General features: G+C 33.3%; 1 protein-coding gene across 1 annotated transcript; it reads left to right on the top strand.

Moving 5' to 3' along the window:
• The first annotated feature begins 2385 nt into the window (after window positions 1–2385).
• LOC124200464 lies at window positions 2386–22057 on the top strand. Its single transcript, XM_046596711.1, has 6 exons — window positions 2386–2690; window positions 7120–7294; window positions 7354–7526; window positions 11120–11285; window positions 18293–18438; window positions 21539–22057. Exons 1-6 carry the CDS (start codon window positions 2547–2549, stop codon window positions 21740–21742), a joined length of 1008 nt encoding a protein of 335 aa, XP_046452667.1. The 5' UTR covers window positions 2386–2546; the 3' UTR covers window positions 21743–22057.
• Window positions 22058–22363: the final 306 nt, after the last annotated feature.

The raw sequence follows: 22363 nt of genomic DNA, 5'->3' as shown, positions 1-22363 counted from the left end.
ATAACTATTAATTGAAAATAAATCAAGGCTACATGAATAAGATAGAAAAGCAAGCTTATCAGCTCGCCGCGAAGGGATAGTCGTAAGCCAGTTGAATACTGTCTTAAATGAAAAATTCAGGGCCTATTGTTAAGTCGGACTTTTTGCTAAATGCCTTCCTAATTTTTCAGAACTTTTCTGTAAATTCTTATTTTTTTTCTGAAATTTTCTGAAAAAATTTCTATCGCGAAATTTTGATTTTTCTGAGTCGTATTCACACTTCCCTTTCGCAACTGCATTCCTTTGGAATTTTTCATTCACAGTTCAATATCCTTGCAAGTTATTTACGTTTAGTTTGCTGAACTCATATTTTCTTATTTTTACACATAAAGTTCAACGATTTAATTTAAAAAAAACCCATCTTTTAGTATGCAAAACTTAAATGCAAATATGGTTGTTGCGTCATCATTGGGTCATCAAAGATTGCGTTATCACGGCGATGCTATGGACATCTGGTGGTGATTAGATTAGATGTATATCAACATCTCACCATCACCATGGCGTGGCAAGTGCCGCCAGATGTCACTAGCCGTTAAACAATTATTTTAGCAGTTTTCCATTAATTACGGGAAAACTAATTAAGTAAATGGAATTATTTTTGTTCTGGTCGCACCGCATATTTTTTGTGTAATTTTTAAGACCAAAAAGTACGAAATCTGTCGTGAAACACCCGAGTTATGGAGCGGGACATACATACAGACAAAGTGACATGGCTTTTTTTTTTCTGCGTATGCGATTATTAGCTTCGCCCTTCGGGCTCGCAATAATTAACTTTTGTTACATTAATGATTATTTAATTACCATTTGCCTTCACAAATCTTTGACGAGGAAAAACATTAATAGTTACCTGGACAAAAAAAAACTGCTTAAATTTGTTAATTCCTGTGTCAAGGGGTTCTAGAAATTATTCATGATTCATGATTCTGTATCAGCTTTATTATCCACTATTTACTTATTAAGATATAGAACTCTGATTGTTCAAGAAGAAGTCAAAAACATTAGTATCATTAACTAAATAAATGCCCTCTCCATTATCACTTAAAATTACAGAAGGATTTTCTAAATTGTAAGAAATAACTAAATTCAGTTTCGAAAAATTTGCTATATTACAAAAATATAATTTTAGGTAGATTTACTTTATATTGTGACGCATCGGACGCATTTTTGGAAGCATAAACCGGAGTATGGGGATTGGACGGAGCAGAGAAAATCGGACTGTAATTGGGTCGGAAGGATACGGCGTCGAGTTGCCGAAAAATTCTTCAAACGGCAAGGAGAAGAGGGCCTCCCTATCAGTCTTGATCCAAGTCGTCGTGTTGTTAAAGCATTGATAATAATTTCTGGGTAGTCTTATACTTTTATTTATTTGAACCTTAATGCCAAGTTACTGTGTTTTTACTTACATTTATCTGGCGAAACATTATATAAAAGTCACCGTGTAGCTACATACACTTATTTAGTAAACCTTGTGCTCAAGTTACGTTGTAGTTACACTCTTTCGCCTGCGGTGCAGTACGCCCTTCCGCCTGGGTGCAGCCCTCGTTACAGTATTATTGATTACTAAAGTCTAAAATCAATAGCGGAATCACACACATTTTTAAGGTACAAATTTCAGCTAGAAATAGTTTCGCATTTGTTACCTAATAGACGTACCTAAACTCTGCTGATTTCAGCATGCAATTTTCCTCCTTATACCAATTTAAGCTAGGTTTAGCTTAAGTTGGTTTTCTCCGGTATTTTCAAGCAACGGCAAGCTGTTTTTTGTTCGGGTACACTCATATCAATATAACACCTAAAAAAGCTATGTTCTCCTATTGGTAGGACGGAATAGTAAATTTGGATGTTGTGCCCAAAATTTTGGATGCGATAAATTCTCCTCTTATTTGTTATCCTAATTACAATCTTTACTTCTGGACTGATTTTCTACATTAAAATTGATAATTGTCATAACCTCGTTAATTTGTATGTATTGATTTTGTAACTTATAGAAAATCGATCAAGTTGTGCCAACTTACACTTATGTTAGCTTTCCCCCTAACTACTAGACCTCTCCTCTAACAGTGATTTCAGCTCCTCCCTTTCCAGTTTGACGAATAGAGTAGTAGCATACAAAATAATGAATTTTTGTTTGAAACCCTTTTAACAGAAATTTGTACAACGAATCTTTTTATCTGACGGTTGTTACCTAAAAAAAAATATTTCCATACATATTAAAGTTTAAATTTGCATTAAGCTCCTCCCAACCAAATTTGGGAGGGAAGAGCTTTATAAAACACAGGTTAGGCTAAACGATAAAAATTTCACTTATTTTTGTTATTTTGATGTTTAAGAGGAGGGAAACAAATATGTGTATAATGCTTCATTATGGCGGTACACCTTAAAGTGATAGCATATAGCAGTAACAACCTTTGAATTTAATTATTGACAAAAAATTACATTTGATCTTTTTGAATGCATTTTGCCTTGCACAGTATCAGTCGAATTCCTTTTTAAATTATCACTTCAATATGTGGAAAAGTTCCACAACTCGTTTAATTGTGCGTTTGTTATTATTGACGGTTTTCATTTTAATTGCGATGCATCTTTTAAATTTCTTGATACGTCATTCGAAACAAACTTCAGATATGTTACCTACAAATCTCGAAAATTATGTAAGTTTAACAAACAATTTAAAAATATATTGTGTGATTATCTTTCGTTGGTTCAAACAAAAAAAATGCCAGGGGAGTCAGCCTTTTTTTGTACTGCAATTTGCCCTACAAAACAAAAATTCAGTCACAGTTAGAAGTTTCTTGGATAGAATTAAAAGCATAACCCGTTGTGATGTATAATTGACGGATGTCATTCCGAAGTGCTTAAGGTGTATCTTTATGTTTCTTCTTGTTCTGCTATTTTGATCCACTGTACGACATTAGGATGCACTAAATATACACAAATAACTAAGTAGATTAGTTATTGGTGCAGGGAATTCCAATAACATTTTTATCTATTGAAATTAGTTCAATCACCCAATACAAATGCATTAAAAAAAATTGCGGTTGATATAACCCGAGAAGAATTTTCTTATCCAAGAACCATTGCGTTTGGTAAAATAGTAAATAAATTGATATTTTCACTGCTGAGAAACCGTTCATTTTAGCGTTTGTCTTGATGTGAATAACATGATTTAATTTTGGAAAGTTTAATGGTAATCATAGTGGTGAAAAATACTTGAAAAAAATTCTCCTACTACTCAATTCTCCTTTCATCTCACAGCAGCGGTGAACCACTAAGTTAGTAAGGTTTTTTTTTTTAAAGTGTGGAAACTCGAGCACTTGTATTTGCATCGCTAGAGGGGAGACGCGTTGAAGGCTGAACCACTGATTGAGCTACGGAAGAAATAAACGCAAAGCAAGCCGGAAATTTGTTAAAGGATAATGTTCACTAAAAAATAAAGACTAAAATCGGCTAACTAACGTATGAAAACGAGACGGCAATATGTGAATTTTACTCATCATGGTTTGAGCTTCGGCAAAGTATATAAAGGGTGACGGTGTGAGTAATTCAATCAAATGACGCGTTTTCTTACTGAGATGACATGTCAATTTTATTGGAAATCGTTATAAAGTTCCACATTGAACTTTTCTTCATATTCTTTAAAGGGCAATTATCAATCATTAATCGGGGGCATTAGTTAAGGGGGGGAAAAAAATTAGGAAAAGCAAGGCTGGGAAATAAAAAGGTGGTAATCGTTGCTTTACCCGCATGTATCGTAAACATCATCGGTGTAATCGATAGGATGTACGTGTATCCAATATATGCTGCAACTTCCACATATTACTTGGCTTGCTAACATTGATGGGATTTTGTAAAGTATTTTTAATGAACATTTAAATAGTTATTTTATTGTAAAAAGATGCAAACAAGTGCAGAATGAACGTGTCTCTTTTATATTTTCAAAATTCATTTCTAACAGTAAATCCATTTGAAAAATGCTTTTTTTTACAAAATTCATAGGAAAGATTCTGTTCGGGAAGAGAAACGTATTGTGTGCGTTAAAATCGCGAAAAATAGTAATTAACTTGGGATGTATTGGGGAAGGATATCATCACTATAAATAGGGGTTTGCTATATTTAAAACATTTTTGGTTTAAAGATTTAACAAAGCTAATATTAGATTTCCGTAAAAAAATATTTATAAACGCAAACATTTATTTAGTGTAGCTAAATGTAAATTTTTGTTTAGAGATATGCACAATAAATCCGGCGGCACAGAAAAAAGATAAAAAGGGTGTATTTTATTTCCTTTTCTGTTTCTTCCTTCGGTAAAACAAGTAAATAAAAGTTCCATTTTTAGTCACCCCAACCTCCTTATATATTTAGGTGACTTTAATCTTTTTTTTTATCCCACCACCCACGTTTATCTTACGAGTGTGTATACAACGATTGCTCTTATCCCACTTCTGTATAGGCCCAAATCTTTTATTATTTGGTGAAGAGTTTTCAGTTTCATGTTTATTTTTGTGGTGTCATACAGTAGGGGAGAGAAGAGTTGGGAAAGAAGGCCAGGGGCAAGTTACTCTTTTCTAGTTATTAACCAGAAAATTTAATTTAAAAAATTGAACTTTTTACCATACGTGCACTATCATCTAGCGCACTAATTTAAGAAATTTCAAAAATATATGACAAGCCGTTCTAAAGAAAAAAACAACACTTTTCGACCTGAAAATTTTTCGAAAAGATTTTTAAAAATAATTTGTTTTGGAATAATAATATATATAATATAAGTATATTTAAATTTACTGGTGAATTAGAGAATTTTTTTCTCTATCGATCTGTGTAGAGGCGTAAACAAACAAAAATTAAAGTCAATCAAGAAAAACTTGCAGCAGTAGTCCCACCTACCTCCAATATGGTGCGCAACAGTCGAGCAGTAGCACGACTTTTTGCTCTACGCATACCTTTGGACTTTAAAAATCTCTATTAACAAATATGTTTTTTGTAACTTACATACCACAAAATGTGCCTCAAAAACCCTTCGTAACTTTCTTATTCATCAGAAAAATATTTTCAACGAAACTTCTCTTCAGCATTTCATAATATCCAGTTTATGTTTTCTTTGATTTTATCTATTTTATGATATATTAAAAAATTTCCTGCATGATCTTTTACATCCAGTAGCAAGACCATATTGCAAACCCATGACAGGCCTAAAGATAAAAATGTTTTTTAAAATAGGGGAGTGTAAGCGATCTGGCGTCGGGGCCGTTTGATCAGTTGATTTCTTGATGGGTTAGAATTTCAAAAAATATTGAAAAAAAAGAGATGTTTATGTTATAAATTCACATCTTAAAACGAAATTTCATGGTATTTCAGCGAACGGTTATGGAATGAAAAAAAAAATTCGTCTTAAAACTGGGTCGTCCTACCTAGACTTTCGAATCATTATTGGTTTTCCCGATTACTTTATAATTATAAAAACATATGTAAAATATTTTAAGTTATCTTCTCTTCAATCCCGTGTAGTTTGTTTTATATTAATAATAATAATAATAATATATTCGATTTATATAGCGCCCTTTACATAAAATGATCATAATCGCTTGGAAGACATGGGTAATATATATCAACTTGGCTGGTTGTACAGACGAAACAAGTGGGTCTTTAATTCAGCACAGAAAGTATTTAGATCAGGAGAGAGCTTAAGGAAAAGGGGTAATGGGTTCCAAACTGAGGGAGCAGCAGACATAAAGCTTCTACGACCATATCGATTACATTTTATCTTTGGGACACACAAGTCATTAGAGTGGGAGCTACGCAGAGCTCGGGCAGGGACGTACCTCGTGACCAAATCACGAAGGTAACTGGGGGCACATCCATTGATACATCGGTAGACAAGGACAGCGATCTTATATTGGATACGGGCGCGGACAGGAAGCCAGTGCAGCGATTTCAATAGAGCTTTGGACGATGCGAATCGGTTGGCACCAGTAACAAGTCTTGCGGCTGCATTCTGAACCCTTTGTAGCCTATCAAGGAGATTCTCGGGGAGACCATAGTACAAGGAATTTGCGTAATCGAGATGTGGCATCGAGTGTCGACATATTTACCATAGTTCAAATAAGATATATTCAATAAAATACTAAAACGCCTTCGTTGGGGCTGCGCTGGCCACACAACTTCGGGGCTATTTGTCTTCAATATAGTTGCCTAAGATAGCAGTAAAATTATTTGTGTTTTTTTAGGTTTTTTTTGTTTATGTCAACTTCAATACTTATTTAACCTTTTTTATTGATATTTCGTTGGTGGGTTGCATAATCGGGATATTTTTTTGAAACTTTTAGTTTTTACTGCCAGTTAGTGGTTTTTGAGAAGATAGATGAGAAATACAGGGACCTAGAGACCCCGGCGGTGTGAACAATAGACACCGTATCTTGGGACAGTTGCCCAATATTTTTTTTTTTTGTTTTTAAATCGTGAAATACCTAACCTAGGTATAACTTGATCGGTTTGAAAAAAAAAAACAGTGAAAGGTTGAATCATTGTCTTCTTTAAGATTTGTTGAAACTTAATGCGTTAAAAAATAAGAGAATTATAGTTAAAGAAAAAAAGTGAGACAGTACACATACTAACCAAGATTTACTGCACCGTAGCAATTAACTTACACAAAAAGAATTAAAAAAATAACGCACCGATTCACAAAATCCACATTGTTTTGGAAAAATTAACTGTCATTCAAGACAACGCAAAACATTACATAAACAACCAGCAAAAATGACGGACATCGAATAAATTGACACGCGAAACTGTGATGTGAATTGGTTCTTGTGACATCGGCGAAAACCCTCACAAATAGTTTTATAGATTTTCTAAACCTATTTATATGTAAAAACATACATATTTTTCATCAGACCACTTCTAAGTATTTGTCGTTTACCTTACGTAACAGCACCGAAAAGTATTTAAAGTTGTAAAATTGCAAATTTAGTAGAATTTTTCCTTAAATGTAATCACTAGGATATTGCCTACTTAAATACATATACATTAAAGTAGGTTACCGCTAATGTGTATTTTGTACTCTTAAAACCTTATTTTTATTAGGACCACTTCCAAGTACCATACAACTCAACTTGCAGCCGCGCTGCTGATAAAAGAGGTGATAATCAAAAAATAATTTCCTTTTCCCTCTACGGAAACTTTACCAACGAAAATATGTTTTACACTTATCTACAACCTTTGAAAGATACAATCAATTTAATTGCCCAAATTTATCCAGGTAAATATTTACTTTTATAAAAATATAATTGATGGCTGATAAAACATAATTAAATTGAGGCTGGGTCGTGAGAATTTATCATAATATGACAATCGATGACGCCGGTTCCGCTACATGGCATCTCCTTGTGAAAACTTTGCCAGTGGACAGCAATCACGTTGATTTGTGCAATGCCACTGAGATCATTAAGAAAATGCGTTTAGGAGATATTTTTGCCATGACTTGGCGTTGGGTAACTACTTTATTATTGTTACAGCCTTCTCTCTCTGCTCTCTTTTCTCGACCGCTCCCTCGCCGTCGTTCCCAGCACTACCATTTGTCTTTCCTTTTTCATCACCCCGATAACTTTTCACTCCACGTTGACCAACGTTGGCTTTTTCATATAAGTCCCCTCTGTCCCTATATATCCCCTCCCATTCTCCTAAAAAAACGAATCATAACATTATACTCTTAAGCAGTTTTTAGCAACGAATTCCGGACAGCATCTCGGATACGCGAATGCCGGACAAAAAATTCGATTTTTTCAATTTACAATTATAAAAAAACGACGAAATTTAAACGAAAACTTACGAATTAATTTCAAAATATGGGAGGGAATACGTAATTGAGCCAAAGGGCATCTAAAAATACGCTGTATTAATTGAAAAATCATGAATTGAAATTTCCAAATTTAGCTTACGGCTGAAAATTTTGGCTCTGTTGTGTGAGTTAGTAAAAAATTTTATGGGATAAGGTATTTCTAAGGTTAAAACTAGGAAAATCCCTTAACTAATTATATCAATCGATAGAGAATTGAAAGATCTACAATATTATTTTAGGTTTTGTCGTTATTTCAAAGAAATTTCTTAAATATCAATGAAAATATAAAAACAGGCTAAAATGCGAATGTCGGACAGCTGACACGAATTCCGGACAAACAATTTTGAAAAAAGTTTACTTCCTTTGTTTTCATATCTCTGTACTTCAATCGACGCAGAATTGTAGGGCGAATCAATTGATGTGCAATGTTTATATTTTTTTTAATAGTTTTTGCATTATTTAAAAATAAAGATTTGAGTGACAAGAGGATCGAATCTTAGCAGATCCAAAAAAGCTGTCGTCATAATTTTTCTTTCCCGTGCCACTTGTTTATCAATATTGTTAACAGGCGTAATGATTCAGTTATTTTTATAATGACTACCATTCCCCAAAATGGTGTATCTTTCGTCCGGAATGTTTCTTATTGTAAAATAATTAAAGTCTTTGCGATTTTTAATTGAATTCCAATGCCCGTAACCCGTTTCGCTTGAAAACCACAAAAAAATGTTTGAATGGCGTACAAAAAGTTTCAAAATCACTTATATGTAGTTGCAGTCTTGCTCCCATAAGGGGCCATGATGCGAATTCCGGACAGACTTCACTGTCCGCTCAGTAATGGATCTTTATAGATTTAGGTAAATATTTGTATGGCAGTGTGGGTTAATGTTCGTTTATAAACGTAAAAGTTGAAGGTTCAAATCTCACGACTGCCATAGTTATAAATTATAAATAATAAAATTAAAAATTATTTAGCGTCATGATAATAATTAAAATTATTTTACTTATTTCAAAATTTTACTTATTTCCATAATTGTTACAATTATGGATATATTTAAGGTTTAAGAAGATGCCATTGTTACGTATGAAGCTAGTTGATGTCCAAATTATCTCTTTTCTATATGTCCGCTGTTTTGCATTTCTAATTGAATGTTCGATTGAAAGATTCAGCTAAATCTTTATTGACAGATGTACTATTTGATGGGATCGAACGTCAGTCCTTCCGCATGGATTACTGATCTTATACCGCTGAGCTATATTGACATAGATAAAACAATAAAATTTTTCAAATTTTCGTGGTTTTCGGACATTTGCGTCACGTATGGCCGGCTTTCAATTTTGTTTTTTGTTTTGGAAATCTAGAACTATTTTCTCTAGTGAAAGATAGTAAGCTAAAGTGATTTGCAAAATATTATTTTAAGCTGTTAAGTCGTTTTGATCCCAAGTCAAAAAGTTTGGGCAGACGAAATCAGTTTTTGACAGCTCAATGTTTTGCTTTTTTAAATCGAAATTTCTCAAAATACTTCCATTGCACTGTGTTACATGTCTTAAGCAATTTTACTTAGAATAAAAAACTGCGTCGATTGATATAATTAGTTTTTAAAAATATTTCTGTCCGGAATTCGAAAAAATGTCCGGGGCATTCGCGTTTTGTCCGGAAATTCGCATTTTGGGTTTACACAAACGCCATAAGTCGGATCGCTGTCCGGAATTCGCTGTTTTACCCCTATATACAGTACCCACCAAACGATTAAGAACACCCCCTCATTTTGCGTGTATTCTTATGGCGCTACGTGTCTCATTGCAATTCGAATCACTTTTGAATGGCTAGAGATAGAATTTTTTTTTTCTTTTTTTCCCGAGCAGGAGAAAAGACGATCTACAAATCATACACACTTAACATTTTCATAGGACTCACCCCCACGTCTCTACAACCTCGTTAACCAATTAAGAATACCCACTTTTTCCCCCATAAGCGCAATGTTAAAACCGGCATTTAAAAAAATCATAAAAAATACTTAGGAAATAGCCTCAAAGGTTTTTTTACACCAAAAGATGCTCCATCATATAGTTAATAAAAATAACATATTTTCTGAATTTTCTGAATTTTTTCTGAATTTTTTATGAACACCTTCTCTATCCCTCGAAGATTGTTCTTTAAAAACAGGGGTCCGTCTCGCGACTTTAGCATGGGGAGATAGGACGACTCCCCCATTTTTAGCTCTTTTTGAGAAAAAAGTCCAAGTCTATTATATGAAGCCAGTAGTTACTATTTTTTTAAATTTTCATGACTGTGACTTTTCAGATCTTGAGAAAATCATGCTTTTACCTCTTATTTTAAATAATTTATATGTTTCTGTGCTCCTAGGGTTTATTTTTAGTTTATGACAAATCTCTTTGTTTAAAACCAAAAGCGCTTCGAAAATGAAGGGGGGGGGGGTGATTAGTCGCGGGGCGAATTGCTCGTGTAAACGGGGTAGAACGGCCCATGTTATTCTTATGGGCTAAAAGAACACCTGGCGATGGCGTCATGAACTAAATTTTCCGAATATTTTTCCCTACTCTCTCTAACCCAGCAAAACAATTTTCCCCGAAAAAAAGGTGTCTTTGTTATTATTGCGTTTCAAGCAATAATTTGGTCAATAAAAATAAATAAAATTGGTTTCTGAAAGAGGAAAAAATTCCCTTTTTGAAACTTATTTTTAATTAATTTTAAGTTAACTAGGGAATTTCACAAAAGAACAAAGAAAACGAAATGGACGACACGTTTTAGGGGTAAAAAACTATTTTATTTGTTGTTCCCATACTACTTGGACTATTTCAATATATTTTTTTAAAGGTGCGCATTAGTAAATACTAAATACCATGATAGGTAATTTTTAAAATGGAATCCCTCGGTCACAAGAGGACGAAAAAAGGTGGGTGATGCCATCAAAACGGTTTTTTGGTATCACTCAAATAGGAAAAACACTTTTTTAAACAGTGTTCGCATTAGTACCTGATCGCTTGCTAGTGTTCAAGTAACTTGTGGACTACTCTTAATAAACTTTCGTGATTCAAGACTGTATATTAATCTGGGAGCGTTTCAATCGCAAAGTAACTTTTAGAACTACTATGTATAAGCTTTCCGTTACTAAAAGAAATAGTGAAGTGGTTAACTTTAACTATGTGTATATTACTGTGTGCATGGTATGGTAAATAAATCTGGTGTACTTTCTTTTTATGGATTTGATACCAATTTTAATTTAGTTACCTTTGCTCGACGACATGGTTCAAACACTAATGTCAAGGGACACAGACGGTCGAATAATACCTCGTGAAAAAGAAGCCGTTAGTGAATGGTTGTCTAGTGACAGAATATTTCACGTTATGAGGGATCATCCCGCTCATTGTTTGTTTGGATTCATAATGGGATGTGAGTACTTTACAATTTTATTAACTATTTATTGTTGTGGCCTCACTCAGCATATGTGATATCTTCCTTCTATCCTTTTTCATCAATCATAACCTCGCCTCACCTCACCAGTTTATTTTAGCCTCCTGTTTCGTCACAAAATATCATATTATTTTTAGAAATTATACGTTTTCCAAGTGGGTTATCACGAAAATCATGAAATGTAGGCCTATTTGGCATCATTTAAAATTTGTTTAAAGAATTCCTTTCAGAATGTATGGATCAGCCTTATTTTCTAAAAAATTGTTGTATTTTATGACCCAAATATAGGGCGAAAAACGATGTAGACTGTACAGCAGCGGTGGGAAACTTAATATATTCCCTATTCAGTGCTTTAAGATTGCTTAACACGTTAAGCAGGTTAGTAAGCATTATAAACATACTTGAAATAAATTAAGTATGTTATTTAAATTAAAGTAAGTGAGTTTACAAACAAATACTCCTAGCAGCATACTTATTGTAAATTTAACGAACTGAAACACCCGATTTTCGCAAACTGTTTATATTCAGTCGTGGCTGCAAGTTTCTTTTCGTGTAGCTCAAAAACCCTCCTTTTAAATGTGTATTGGCAAATGGTATCCCGTAGGCTACGCGACATATAGCTTGGAAGTACTTTTTCATTTTTTTAAATTGTCCAGCAAGCTTAAGTCTGCTCTAGTTAGCTTAAAATTCCTTTATCAGCCTGAATTATAATTTGCAAAATCTAACCTTGCATATTTCTATCTCGCCAATGCTGAGATTCAGTCAAGCTTTGCATAGCTAACGTAAACTGCTATATTTTTCTACCATCGTAGAATATCTTTTTTTTATAGCAAGTTTAAACTTGCTTTACTTTTTCTTGCCTGAATTCTGAATGCTCAGGTTTGCTTCTTTTTATTTTGATTTGTCTTACTACCACGGAAGTTGTAATATAATATTATTTTAGTAAGCTGGAACTTGTGTTACTTTTCCTTGCTTGATTTTTTATAACGCCACTTTGTGACCCACCTTCCGGATTTGCTTGTGAATCCGTTGGCTTTTCGGTGGTAGGCTATCAGAATCTGTTGATCGGATTTTTCGCAGTTTCTTGCTTTCGGGCGCAAGATATTTTTGGCAACTCCTTACCACGAGTAGGTTGGGACCTAAGCAGCTGTTTTCTCTGATGGCATTGCGCTAGTACCCCATCCAAAACATACGAAAGTCTGTCTCATCCATAGTGCGTCTGTATTTAGAATTCAAATACTATTTTTTTATTTCACCGCTGTCCCTTTTTTCCAGATCTTGTGATAATCGTGTTTTTTGCTCTTATTTTGATAAATTTTGTGATAAATATTGAGTGATTTTTTAGTGAATAATAAGTTGAATTCTTAAATTTATTTTGGAAATCCCCAAAAAGAGTTTTACAAAGCTACCTAAAACGAGTAAGTTTTCGGTACGTCTCCACCAAAAATTTCAAAGAAAAATCGGTACGTCGCTTTCGAAAATAAAAAAAATTCGGAACGTCCATAACGAAAAGCAAAAATTTTTTGGTAATTCTCTACCGAAAAGTTATGTTTCGTTATGTTTCACAACCAAAATTATATAAATAATTAACTGGTGTGATTTCCCATCGTTTTTACGATAAACGGTAGCACGTATCATTTTTCGGTATCATTCCAAAAGAAAAAAATGCTGATTTTTGTGTCTCTAAGAATTGGGGCATATTTCGGTAAGACAAGAATAAAAATATACGCAGACGTAAGTTGTTCTTGCTTTATAAAACGACGAAGGCAGTTTAAACTTCCTTATTTGATTAAAAGCGAATCTAACTTGACGCTGTCGTTATTTTTTACATCGTCTTTCCCCCCAATGTTATCACCCTGTGTTGTATACGTAATCTATGTCTACCTCCCTTTCCCGCCGTCGATTTCTTTGATGACCCGACAGCTTAAAGATAGGCGATAACTTAACGTTTGTTTTATTTATGTTTTCCTCATCAAAACCGAAATTGATAATCGGTATTTTTGAAGTTTTTTGGCGACATTTTGAAATCCAAATGAAAAGATTGAATATACTAGTTTCCATAAAAAAAAGCAATGCCGCGCGAAATCCTCCACCAAATTTTCCATTTGTTTTTATCTATCCTTTGGTGTTTCTTACTAGGATCGCGTAAGCTATATTAAGCTAAAAACGCCTTTTCTTGCAAACCAGCTAACAGCTTTATTGAGCATGTTAAAGTTTTAGTTCTGGATGTTGCTATGTTCTAAGCTGACTAAAACTTAAGTAAGAAGGGGTATTTTATTTCTTTTTCTAAACAAAGGAGTCTTAGAATCTTAGTATATTATTGATTATCTCTTATTTAAAGTATTATAAATATAAAACAGACCAAACTGACTTCAATAGGAGATAACGTAGAATAGCTATCTTACATATATTTTCAATAATTTTGAAGTAATCGGGAAGCCGATAGTAGTGTTTCGAAAGTCAACGTAGGACAGCCAAGTATTAAGACGAAAAATTTGTTTTATTTTTCTTTCCTAAACCGTTCGTCGTATTAACCACGAAATTTTGAAAAAGATGCGCATTACTAAGTTCCTAATCTCGTTATTTTCCCCATGTTTTTTTGTAAACTCTAACCCATTGAAAAATCAGTTGAGCTATCCAACCCGTTCGCCAGTTCCCGTTCCCTACTATCCCCTACTTACGATTTGCAATTGATTATATCGTCAGATTAGCAGAGTGGTTAGATGGGGATTGCGACTCTAAAGGTTGATGGTTAAAAACTCGACAAAGTCAAATATATTTTTCTAAAATTCATGACCAAAGTACTTAGTATGGATTAAGTATTATTGAAAATTAAGTAAGTAAATTAAAGCAAAAAAAGCATGTTGATTTTTTAGGTTACCATCACTGTGTGAGTGGGAGGCTTTAAGTTTTCATATTTTTTTCCGAATTTTTACGGCTAATTTTTTCTTTTAGCTATAATTATCTTATTTTTTAACGCATTAAGTTCCACCAAGTCTTAAAAAAAGAGAATAATTTAAACATTCACTGTTTTTTTTTTCAAACTGATCAAGTTATGTCTAGGTTATATATTTCACGATTTAAAAAAAAAGGGCGACTGACACCAGATACGGGATCACTTGCTCCCACCATCGGGGCCTCTTGGCCCCTGTATTTATTACGGGAAAATACCGTGTGCTGACAGTAAAAACTCAAAATAAAAAAAATTACCCAATAATGCAACCCACCCCCGAAATATCAATAAAAAAGGTTAAATAAGTATGGTAGTTGACTAAAAACACGAAAAAGTAGATCATAAATAATTTTAATGCTGTTATATGCAACTCTATGTAAGCCAAATAGCCCCGAAGTTGTGTGGCCAATGCGTCCCCAACGAAGGGGTCTTAGTATACAGTCATCCGTGAAAGCTTATTGAGCAGTAAAAGGACTCTCTATGTTTTAATTTTAATTTGACGGAAGGGATACTTCAGTACCTACCGGTACTCCATGCGCCCTTTTCTCTTTTTCTTTTGTAGGTAAAGGAAGAGAAGAATGGAAAGAAAAATAACACTTTACCGGATGACTGTATTATTGAATATCTCTTATTTAAACTATTGTAAATATAAAACCAACTAAACAGGCTTGAAGAAAAGATAACGTAGAATATTTTCCACATTTTTTAAATAATTATAAAGTGATTAGAAAAGCCGATAATTGATTCGAAATTCAAGTTTGGACGATCCAATTTTAAGACGAAAAATTTATTTTTCATTACTCAAAGTTCGTCGTAATTCCATGAAATTTTGTTTAAAGATGCGCATTACTAACATCTACATCTTCTTATGTTTTAAGTATTTTATTGTAATTCTAACCCATCAAGAAATCAATTGAACCAATCGACTCGAACACCAGATCGCCCCACTCTCCCCTTCCTCTTTAAATCGTCTATATAGTCTGGGATTACGCAAATACTTCATGGGTGGGTAATACAAATAATTAGTGGGTTCCCTATTATGCCTGAGGGTAATATTCATTCTTTTAAATATGCCGAAGGTTTTAAGTTCCTGAAGGGCCTTTAGCACCTTAGCGTTTAGAGCAAAGGTAGGCTCAAAAACCTTTATTTCCGATTAGGTTTGATTTTGTTCTGCTGATTGGTCCAATATCATTCGAATTATTTTTTTATACGGAATTCGAATTAACTCTTGAAATAGTTGTTCCTGGTTTAAAAAAATCTCTTTGTAAAGTCCAGGGAGTCGTGAATTAAAATTCTTGAAATGTTTTGTTTGAAAATTGTGTGATTATATTACGCATTCAATCTTTCAACGTTGGGTTTAATTTTATTTGCTCGTCCACCTTGTAAAGCCGCGAAACCTTTTTCTGGGGCTGGGTTTGGAGATGGTGAAACCCCAAAGCACCCAAGACGCGCTAACATTTGTTTAAATATCAAATGTTAAAGTTGATATGCTCTTTTTATAGATTCCTTGTCTTTATTTAGCAGTTAATAATTTCCCGATTTATTTTGTGAACAATTTCTACAGACTTTTATTCAAGCTACATCATATCCAGAAACTTCCCAAGCCTTAAAATATCCTTTTATTCAATACTCCCGATCTTATCGGTTGAACGTTGTGGTAGTTTAGACTGCTATCCATTACGCTAAAAATTGGTAGTAAATCAAAATAAGCTAACAATTATGGAAACTGCATTTTTTATGTTTTTCAAACTTAGACCCGAAGGTTTAGCCAAAAGGTATCTTGTTCAATATTTTCAAGCGAAATTTTGCACACATATATGACAAACTAGCTAGGGTGTTATGATCGCTGTAGGTTTTTGGGAGTTTTTAGAATGGTGATGGGGGGGGATTAAATTTTGGGCCTTCCATCTTTGGGAATATTTTTTTTTGCTTCATGAGACAACCCACAAAAAATTATCGGATAGCTTTCCACGAGACATTTTCTCTCTTCTCAGCTCGCTTTACTAGCTGGGTTGGTTTGACTAGCTTGCCGCCCTCGTTCGTTCCTTTTTTTATTATACAATCAGAAGTATATTTGGGAAGCACGACCAGCTAGGTATGCAGCTCGCGCCACAGTACGAGCTGGTGGTAAGCAATGTTAGGAACGTCACCAATTGACTTAAGTCAAATTTTGACTTAAGTCATGACTTAAGTCAAATTTTGACTTAAGTCATGACTTAAGTCAAATTTTGACGTATACGTCGACTGCGACTGAAATAAAATTTATGCGTGACTTTTACGTTGACGTTTGACGTGAAAAAAATTTGGAATCTTAAAAAAAGTCAAAATAAAAACGTCATCTGGCAATGTTGACGAACAATGCCGTGGATCGGAAGATTTTTTCGTCTGTAATTTTCGTTATTTGAGGATCCTTGGTATTTGATGGCAGCACTTACTCATCCGTGCTTTAAGGCACATTGGATAAAAGACAGAAGGAGCCAAGAAGAAGCCAAAATAAAACTCAGGCAGCTGATCCAGGACTCTACGTGTTCACCAGTTTTGGAAAAAAGCAAAACATCCTTAGCCGAAGAGTTTTTGCTGTTTGATGAAATGTGTCTTACCACTGGTAAGACACTTAATTTTGGGCAACAGATACTTACATACCCCTTTTCACTACTTAAACGGCACTAAAGTGGCATTTTCAGCACCTTTTGCCCAAAATGAAGTATCTTACCACCACTGTGAGGTCGTTACCCAAGAGATTGCAAACGTTTGAAAATGATGTGTTTGATATGGCTTATATGGGTCAAATTGGATATTTAGAAATACGATTGTTTACTAGAAATTCTACTGCTCGAGAAATAGAAAATACGAAAATTGAAATACAACTGCTCAGTGGGACAGCGTTCATCTTTGACGAGAATGAACCGGGTTCAACATTTATTGAAAATTTATCTTTTATTTTGGTTTTAACTATGTTATCATGATAAGATGCTTATCTACGCATCAGACTGACCTTAAAATTACGAGAGAAAAATAGAAGTACAATAAAGAAATATATAATTACCTTCAATCAATGAATAAAATATAATACATGACAACATGACTGGGTAAATTGGTCCTAATTCATCAAATCCGGGAGCTGACTTGATCGTCTCTAAAATCGAATTTTTTATATTTCAACGAGCAGAAAAGATTTAAAAAAGCCAAAAATTGTTAGCTTCCTTGTTTTAATTTCAGAATGTCTGAGATTATTAACTCATTACTGTCTAAAGTAAAAAAACATATTCTGGTTATTGACCGCGAGAAAAATTATACGCATAAAAATTTTAGAATGGGGCAATCGCCCAACTCTCCCCTATTAATGCAAGAACTTTTTACAAGCTTTACACAAGAGTTTTTTTAAATATAAAGTATATATTTACTCAAAACCCTCCAAAGTTGTAGGTGATAGTTGTCTGGGTTCATCTACTCTTTTTTATTGTATCTTCTTCTTCATTATTTCTACTCTTATTCACTATTTCTACTCTTTTTTATTGATCTTCTTATATCATTATTTTTTTAATAGTTGTTAGTCTTAAAAAAAGATCAAAAATTCTATTATAACTGTCATAAGTCATCGGATTTTCCCGTAAGAAATACAGGGGCCAAGAGACTCCTCGGGGTCAGTTGGTGCCCAATTTTTTTTGTTTGTTTTTAAATCATAGAATCCCTAACCTCGATATAATTTGAACTTTTTCTAAAAAATATCAGTGAAAGCTTCGATTTTTTGCTTTTTTAAGAGTTCGTAGAACTAAATGCATTAAACAATAAGAGTATGAGAGCTAAAATAAAAAAGTGAGCCAGTCTCCCCACTCTCCCCTATGTATATATAGACAGTGTGCGTAAATCGATAGTGTTTTAAACAGTCAATGAATGAAAATGGTTTACATATCGATTCCGCAGTTTGTTTGTTTTTTTCTTTTTTTTTTAATTTCAATTTTCGAAACTTCCTCCGCATTATTGAATGGTGAAAACCATTGAAAGATTTTTAACAATTTTGTATTTCAATTAGGTTGCTGGGGAGTTAAGGTGAGTATGGACCGTCCAAGAATTGTGCATTCAGCAAAGATGATGTTCACAATAAATCATATGCATGAATATGATTACGATCAGCTTCTCCTTGATGAATTTATTTGGCCAATTGCACGAACAAATTTGGTAAATTATGAATTAAATTACGAATTAAAAAACCTTTCGTTCTATAAATAGGGTATTAGAATTTTAAAAAATTATTTAAAAAAATACTATTCGATAGAGCTTTTCACGTTGATTTCAGCGGGATTTTTTTTTATTTTTAAATTTAATCTTTATGTTGAGTGAGTCACGTAAAAGGGCCTCTAGCTAAAAATTTAGCGAAATTGTTACATCCATGTGAAGTACATTCTCAATATTTTTCTTACCTTTCCCCTAATTTGATTTCTCTACACTCTCAATTTTTGTCCCCTACTTTCCTCTAGTTTTATCTAAAAAATAGTTGCCAAATGAAACAATCTACCATTTCGTAGTGATTCCCTACTATTTGATTGAAATTGGCTACCATATGTTAAAAGTAGGGAAAAAGCAGCTAAAGTTTCTCCTCTACCATTTGTCTACCCTTCGTAAAAGTAGGCAAAAGGAAGATCGAATTTTCACTGCTTTATTACTTCTTCTTTCCTACTATTTCACTACATAATTTGTAATTAAATGGTAGGATAACCAATAATGGAAAAATTATCCAATAATAATAAAAAATGTTGACACCCAGTTAAAATTCTTCTTTAAATAAAAATCAGCATTCTTCAAATGTATTACGCATAGCAATTGCCAATATAACAAAACAACCTTAATATTTGATGGCAATTAAAATCAAACATAACATTAACGAATGAATGTATACAAATTAGGATTTCAAGTGAGTTCTCTCTGTAACTTCAGGATCTGCCGACAACAAAAAATAAAGAGCTTAGCCACAGGGGGGTTATAATGATGTTAATTTACTGCTAAGACGAAGAAAGGGCTGCTGACAGCACACTTCAGGCTATATGCACAGAAAAATATTCTAAAATAAAAAGGATGTTTTTAAAGTCAGAAATAATTTAGAAAAAAAATTATGGAACTTACTGAATATCGGTTATAACACAACCCTAACTACTGTTGACACTTGCAACAAATACAAATTTTAATGTGGTGTTTCAAGAGCTTAGTTCATACCACACACTTAACGATCTGCCAAACAAAATTAGTTAAGTCATTGGAGAAGCCTAGAAATGAAATTCACTTGCAATAACTTACTCACAAGCCTAATGTTTTCACAGAGAATTTGGTTAACGAGTAAATTGCTGACATCACACTTGAGGAAGAATGCATAGGAGGAAATTCTAAAATAATTAAAATGTTTAAGTCAGGCAGAACGTTGAAAAACTTGGTGGAACTTACTAAAAATCAGATTTCACACAAAACTTATGTTTACACTTGGAATGAACAGAATTTCGGGTTTAAGCGAGGTGCTCACTACACATACTTCAGGATCCGCCCAACAAAAGTTACAATTATAGTCAAGAGGACTAATAATGAATATCAGTTGATAGAACTTAACTTGAAAACAAATTTTTCCATACAAAATGACTGTTTTAAGTATTATCCTTGGAATGCTTATAGAACAAGGAGGCTTTCACCCTCCATACCTCAACCTGTGCACAGCAAGATATATTTAAACAATAATGAATTTGTTTAATGAGAAGTAATTAATTCTACTTAAGTTGAAACTGGTTCCTATCCTAACCAAGAAATTTGTGCGGCCCACGATGTTACGAATCAAATCAACCACCATACTCGATTTTTTAGACAGGCAATTGACGATGTTCTTTCATACCGAAACATGAAAAATTACTTATTGAAAACCCTTTATCCCTTAACACTGGGTGATAACCAGAGATGCATTTTTAATGAAAATATTTTTAGGCATACTCCAAATATCAACAAATAAAAAATTTCTCTATCAATTCTATTTAAGAAAAAAAATTATTCTAAATTTTCATTTGATACTGATTATTGTGCTGATGCAAGCAGACGTTGCAATAGTTATTTCCGAGTTCTACCATATTTGCCTAACATTGTGATTGAAAATTATCTCACCTATCTCATCCATACATCCTCTCATCCATACACATAAGATAAATTTTCACAATATAATTTTTTTTCTATCATTTAACAGTAGAAAAGATTTCCTTCATTCTCCCTACTTTTTATGCTACCATTTAAAGTAGACAAAAAGAAGTGAAAAATAGGAAACAAAAAATGAGAGTGTATTGACGGCTAACCATATTTTGTATTGATAAAACCCAACTAGTATGTACCATTTTGATGATATTGCTAACCAATTATAGATTTATATTGCAGAAGAGTAGGGATATTGACCATACCCTGTAACAATAATTTTTATAAAAGTTTAAAAACTTTTTTATTTGAAAATGTTTACCTTAGTTTTTTATGCTTGGCCTTTTTATTCCAATAGGGATCATTAACATTTTTTTACATTTAAACCAAAATTATAACCCTTAAAATATACCACTCAAAAATATAACTTAACGATAACTTTGAATTTTTCCCGCTTTATTGTGAAGGATTTGGACAGCTTTTTCCTTTTCTCGTCACTTGTAAAAAAATTTACGGTGAGCCTGAGGCTATTGCAATGCGGTTATTCTTTTTTACCCGCAAAGGAAATTCCATACAACCTGTCTGGTTTCATTCATAATTTTTTGGGGGGAAAGACATAACCAGTGGCTAAATGAGCCTATTACTCATTTTTCTTTCATCCCACCTTTCGCTTTGTTCCTAGCCCCCCAAAATTAGGACCAAAAGTTAAACATAGTTTCCCGCAATATGGGTAGGTGGCTTTCAAAATAAAATCGCTGTTCGGATTTTTTTTGGACCATACTGTACATTTCAATATGAAATCACATTGGAAGAAGATCCGTCTGGAATGCGGAATACTCGAGTTTTTACCCAGTAACGTCAATTCTTAATTCAGAATTAATGAACACGTTCTTTTGTATCCACCCCTAAGTGGATTAGGTCTACCTAAATTTTAGTGTACTTATAAGTGTATCACTACACCAAATAGTGTGGTACCCCACTAAATAAGTGGGAATAAGTAAGATACAAAATTTGTTACAGATGTGCGTCTACTCAATGCTATCGAAATTGGAGTTCATAATGTGTTTAAAGTTATCACTCACTAATCTAAATCATGGCCACTCACTAATCATATCTCTAACAGATGGCACATGATAGTTATTGCTGCGAAGTCTTCCAGCAAAGTCAACCATTTCCGACACAGAGAAAAGATCGCTTCTTCGTTGGTTCTAGGACAATAATGGGCAATGGTAAAAATGGAACGGAAGAACTCAGTGACATAGATATATGCCCACATAATTGTCGCCCACATAACGCGAGTTTTAAATCTGATTGGAAATTTTGTTGATAAATTACGGATAGAAAGTCTACAGTTAATGTTCTTCGTTTTACCATTACAGTCTAAACCAAGGCACTCCGTAAAATATTAATAAATATGTTTTCAAAGTATCTATTAATTTTTAACAATATTGCATAAATTTTTAAGCTTCGAAAATGTTGTTCGAATTTTTATTTTTAATAACTGAATAAAAGACATGCAAGTATGTAGAGAAGAGTAGTTTTAGGGGAGACCAGGGCTATGTGGGACTAGGGGCTAAAATGTACAGGGCAATTTTTATATGTACAATTTGTCTAAAAATTACGAAATATATACAGCGTATGTTAAATGATGTTTTATTTATCTTATAAACTTTTTTCTTGAAATTTTGATTAATTTGTCGAGTTTTATAGGAAAAACAAAAAAATGGGAATCGAAACGACGTTTAGTTTTTTAATTTTCGTCATACTTTTTTTTATATTTTTATAAAACCCAGATAGCTGTTTGATAGGGTTTTGTTTATTTTAAGCTGATATAAATATTTTATAAAAAAAGTGTTCCTAAGTATGCTATAATTTAGTTTATTTCGTGTTGTTTTGGTTCGGGTTAAAAGGGACATGGAAAATGGGGAAAAACAGGTATTGCCAGATC

Source organism: Daphnia pulex, chromosome 8 (assembly GCF_021134715.1).
Source record: "Daphnia pulex isolate KAP4 chromosome 8, ASM2113471v1".
Classification (NCBI taxonomy): Eukaryota; Metazoa; Arthropoda; class Branchiopoda; order Diplostraca; family Daphniidae; genus Daphnia; species Daphnia pulex.
Note: the sequence above shows the minus strand (reverse complement) of the source record. Positions and strands in the feature narration are given on the sequence as shown.

Coding starts and splice junctions, on each gene's coding strand:
- LOC124200464 (XM_046596711.1), top strand. CDS start 2,547: ATGTGGAAAAGTTCCACAACTCGTTTAATTGTGCGTTTGTTATTATTG. Junction 7,527..11,119: donor TTGCCATGACTTGGCGTTGG/GTAACTACTTTA, acceptor ATTTTAATTTAG/TTACCTTTGCTCGACGACAT. Junction 18,439..21,538: donor CAATTGCACGAACAAATTTG/GTAAATTATGAA, acceptor TATCTCTAACAG/ATGGCACATGATAGTTATTG.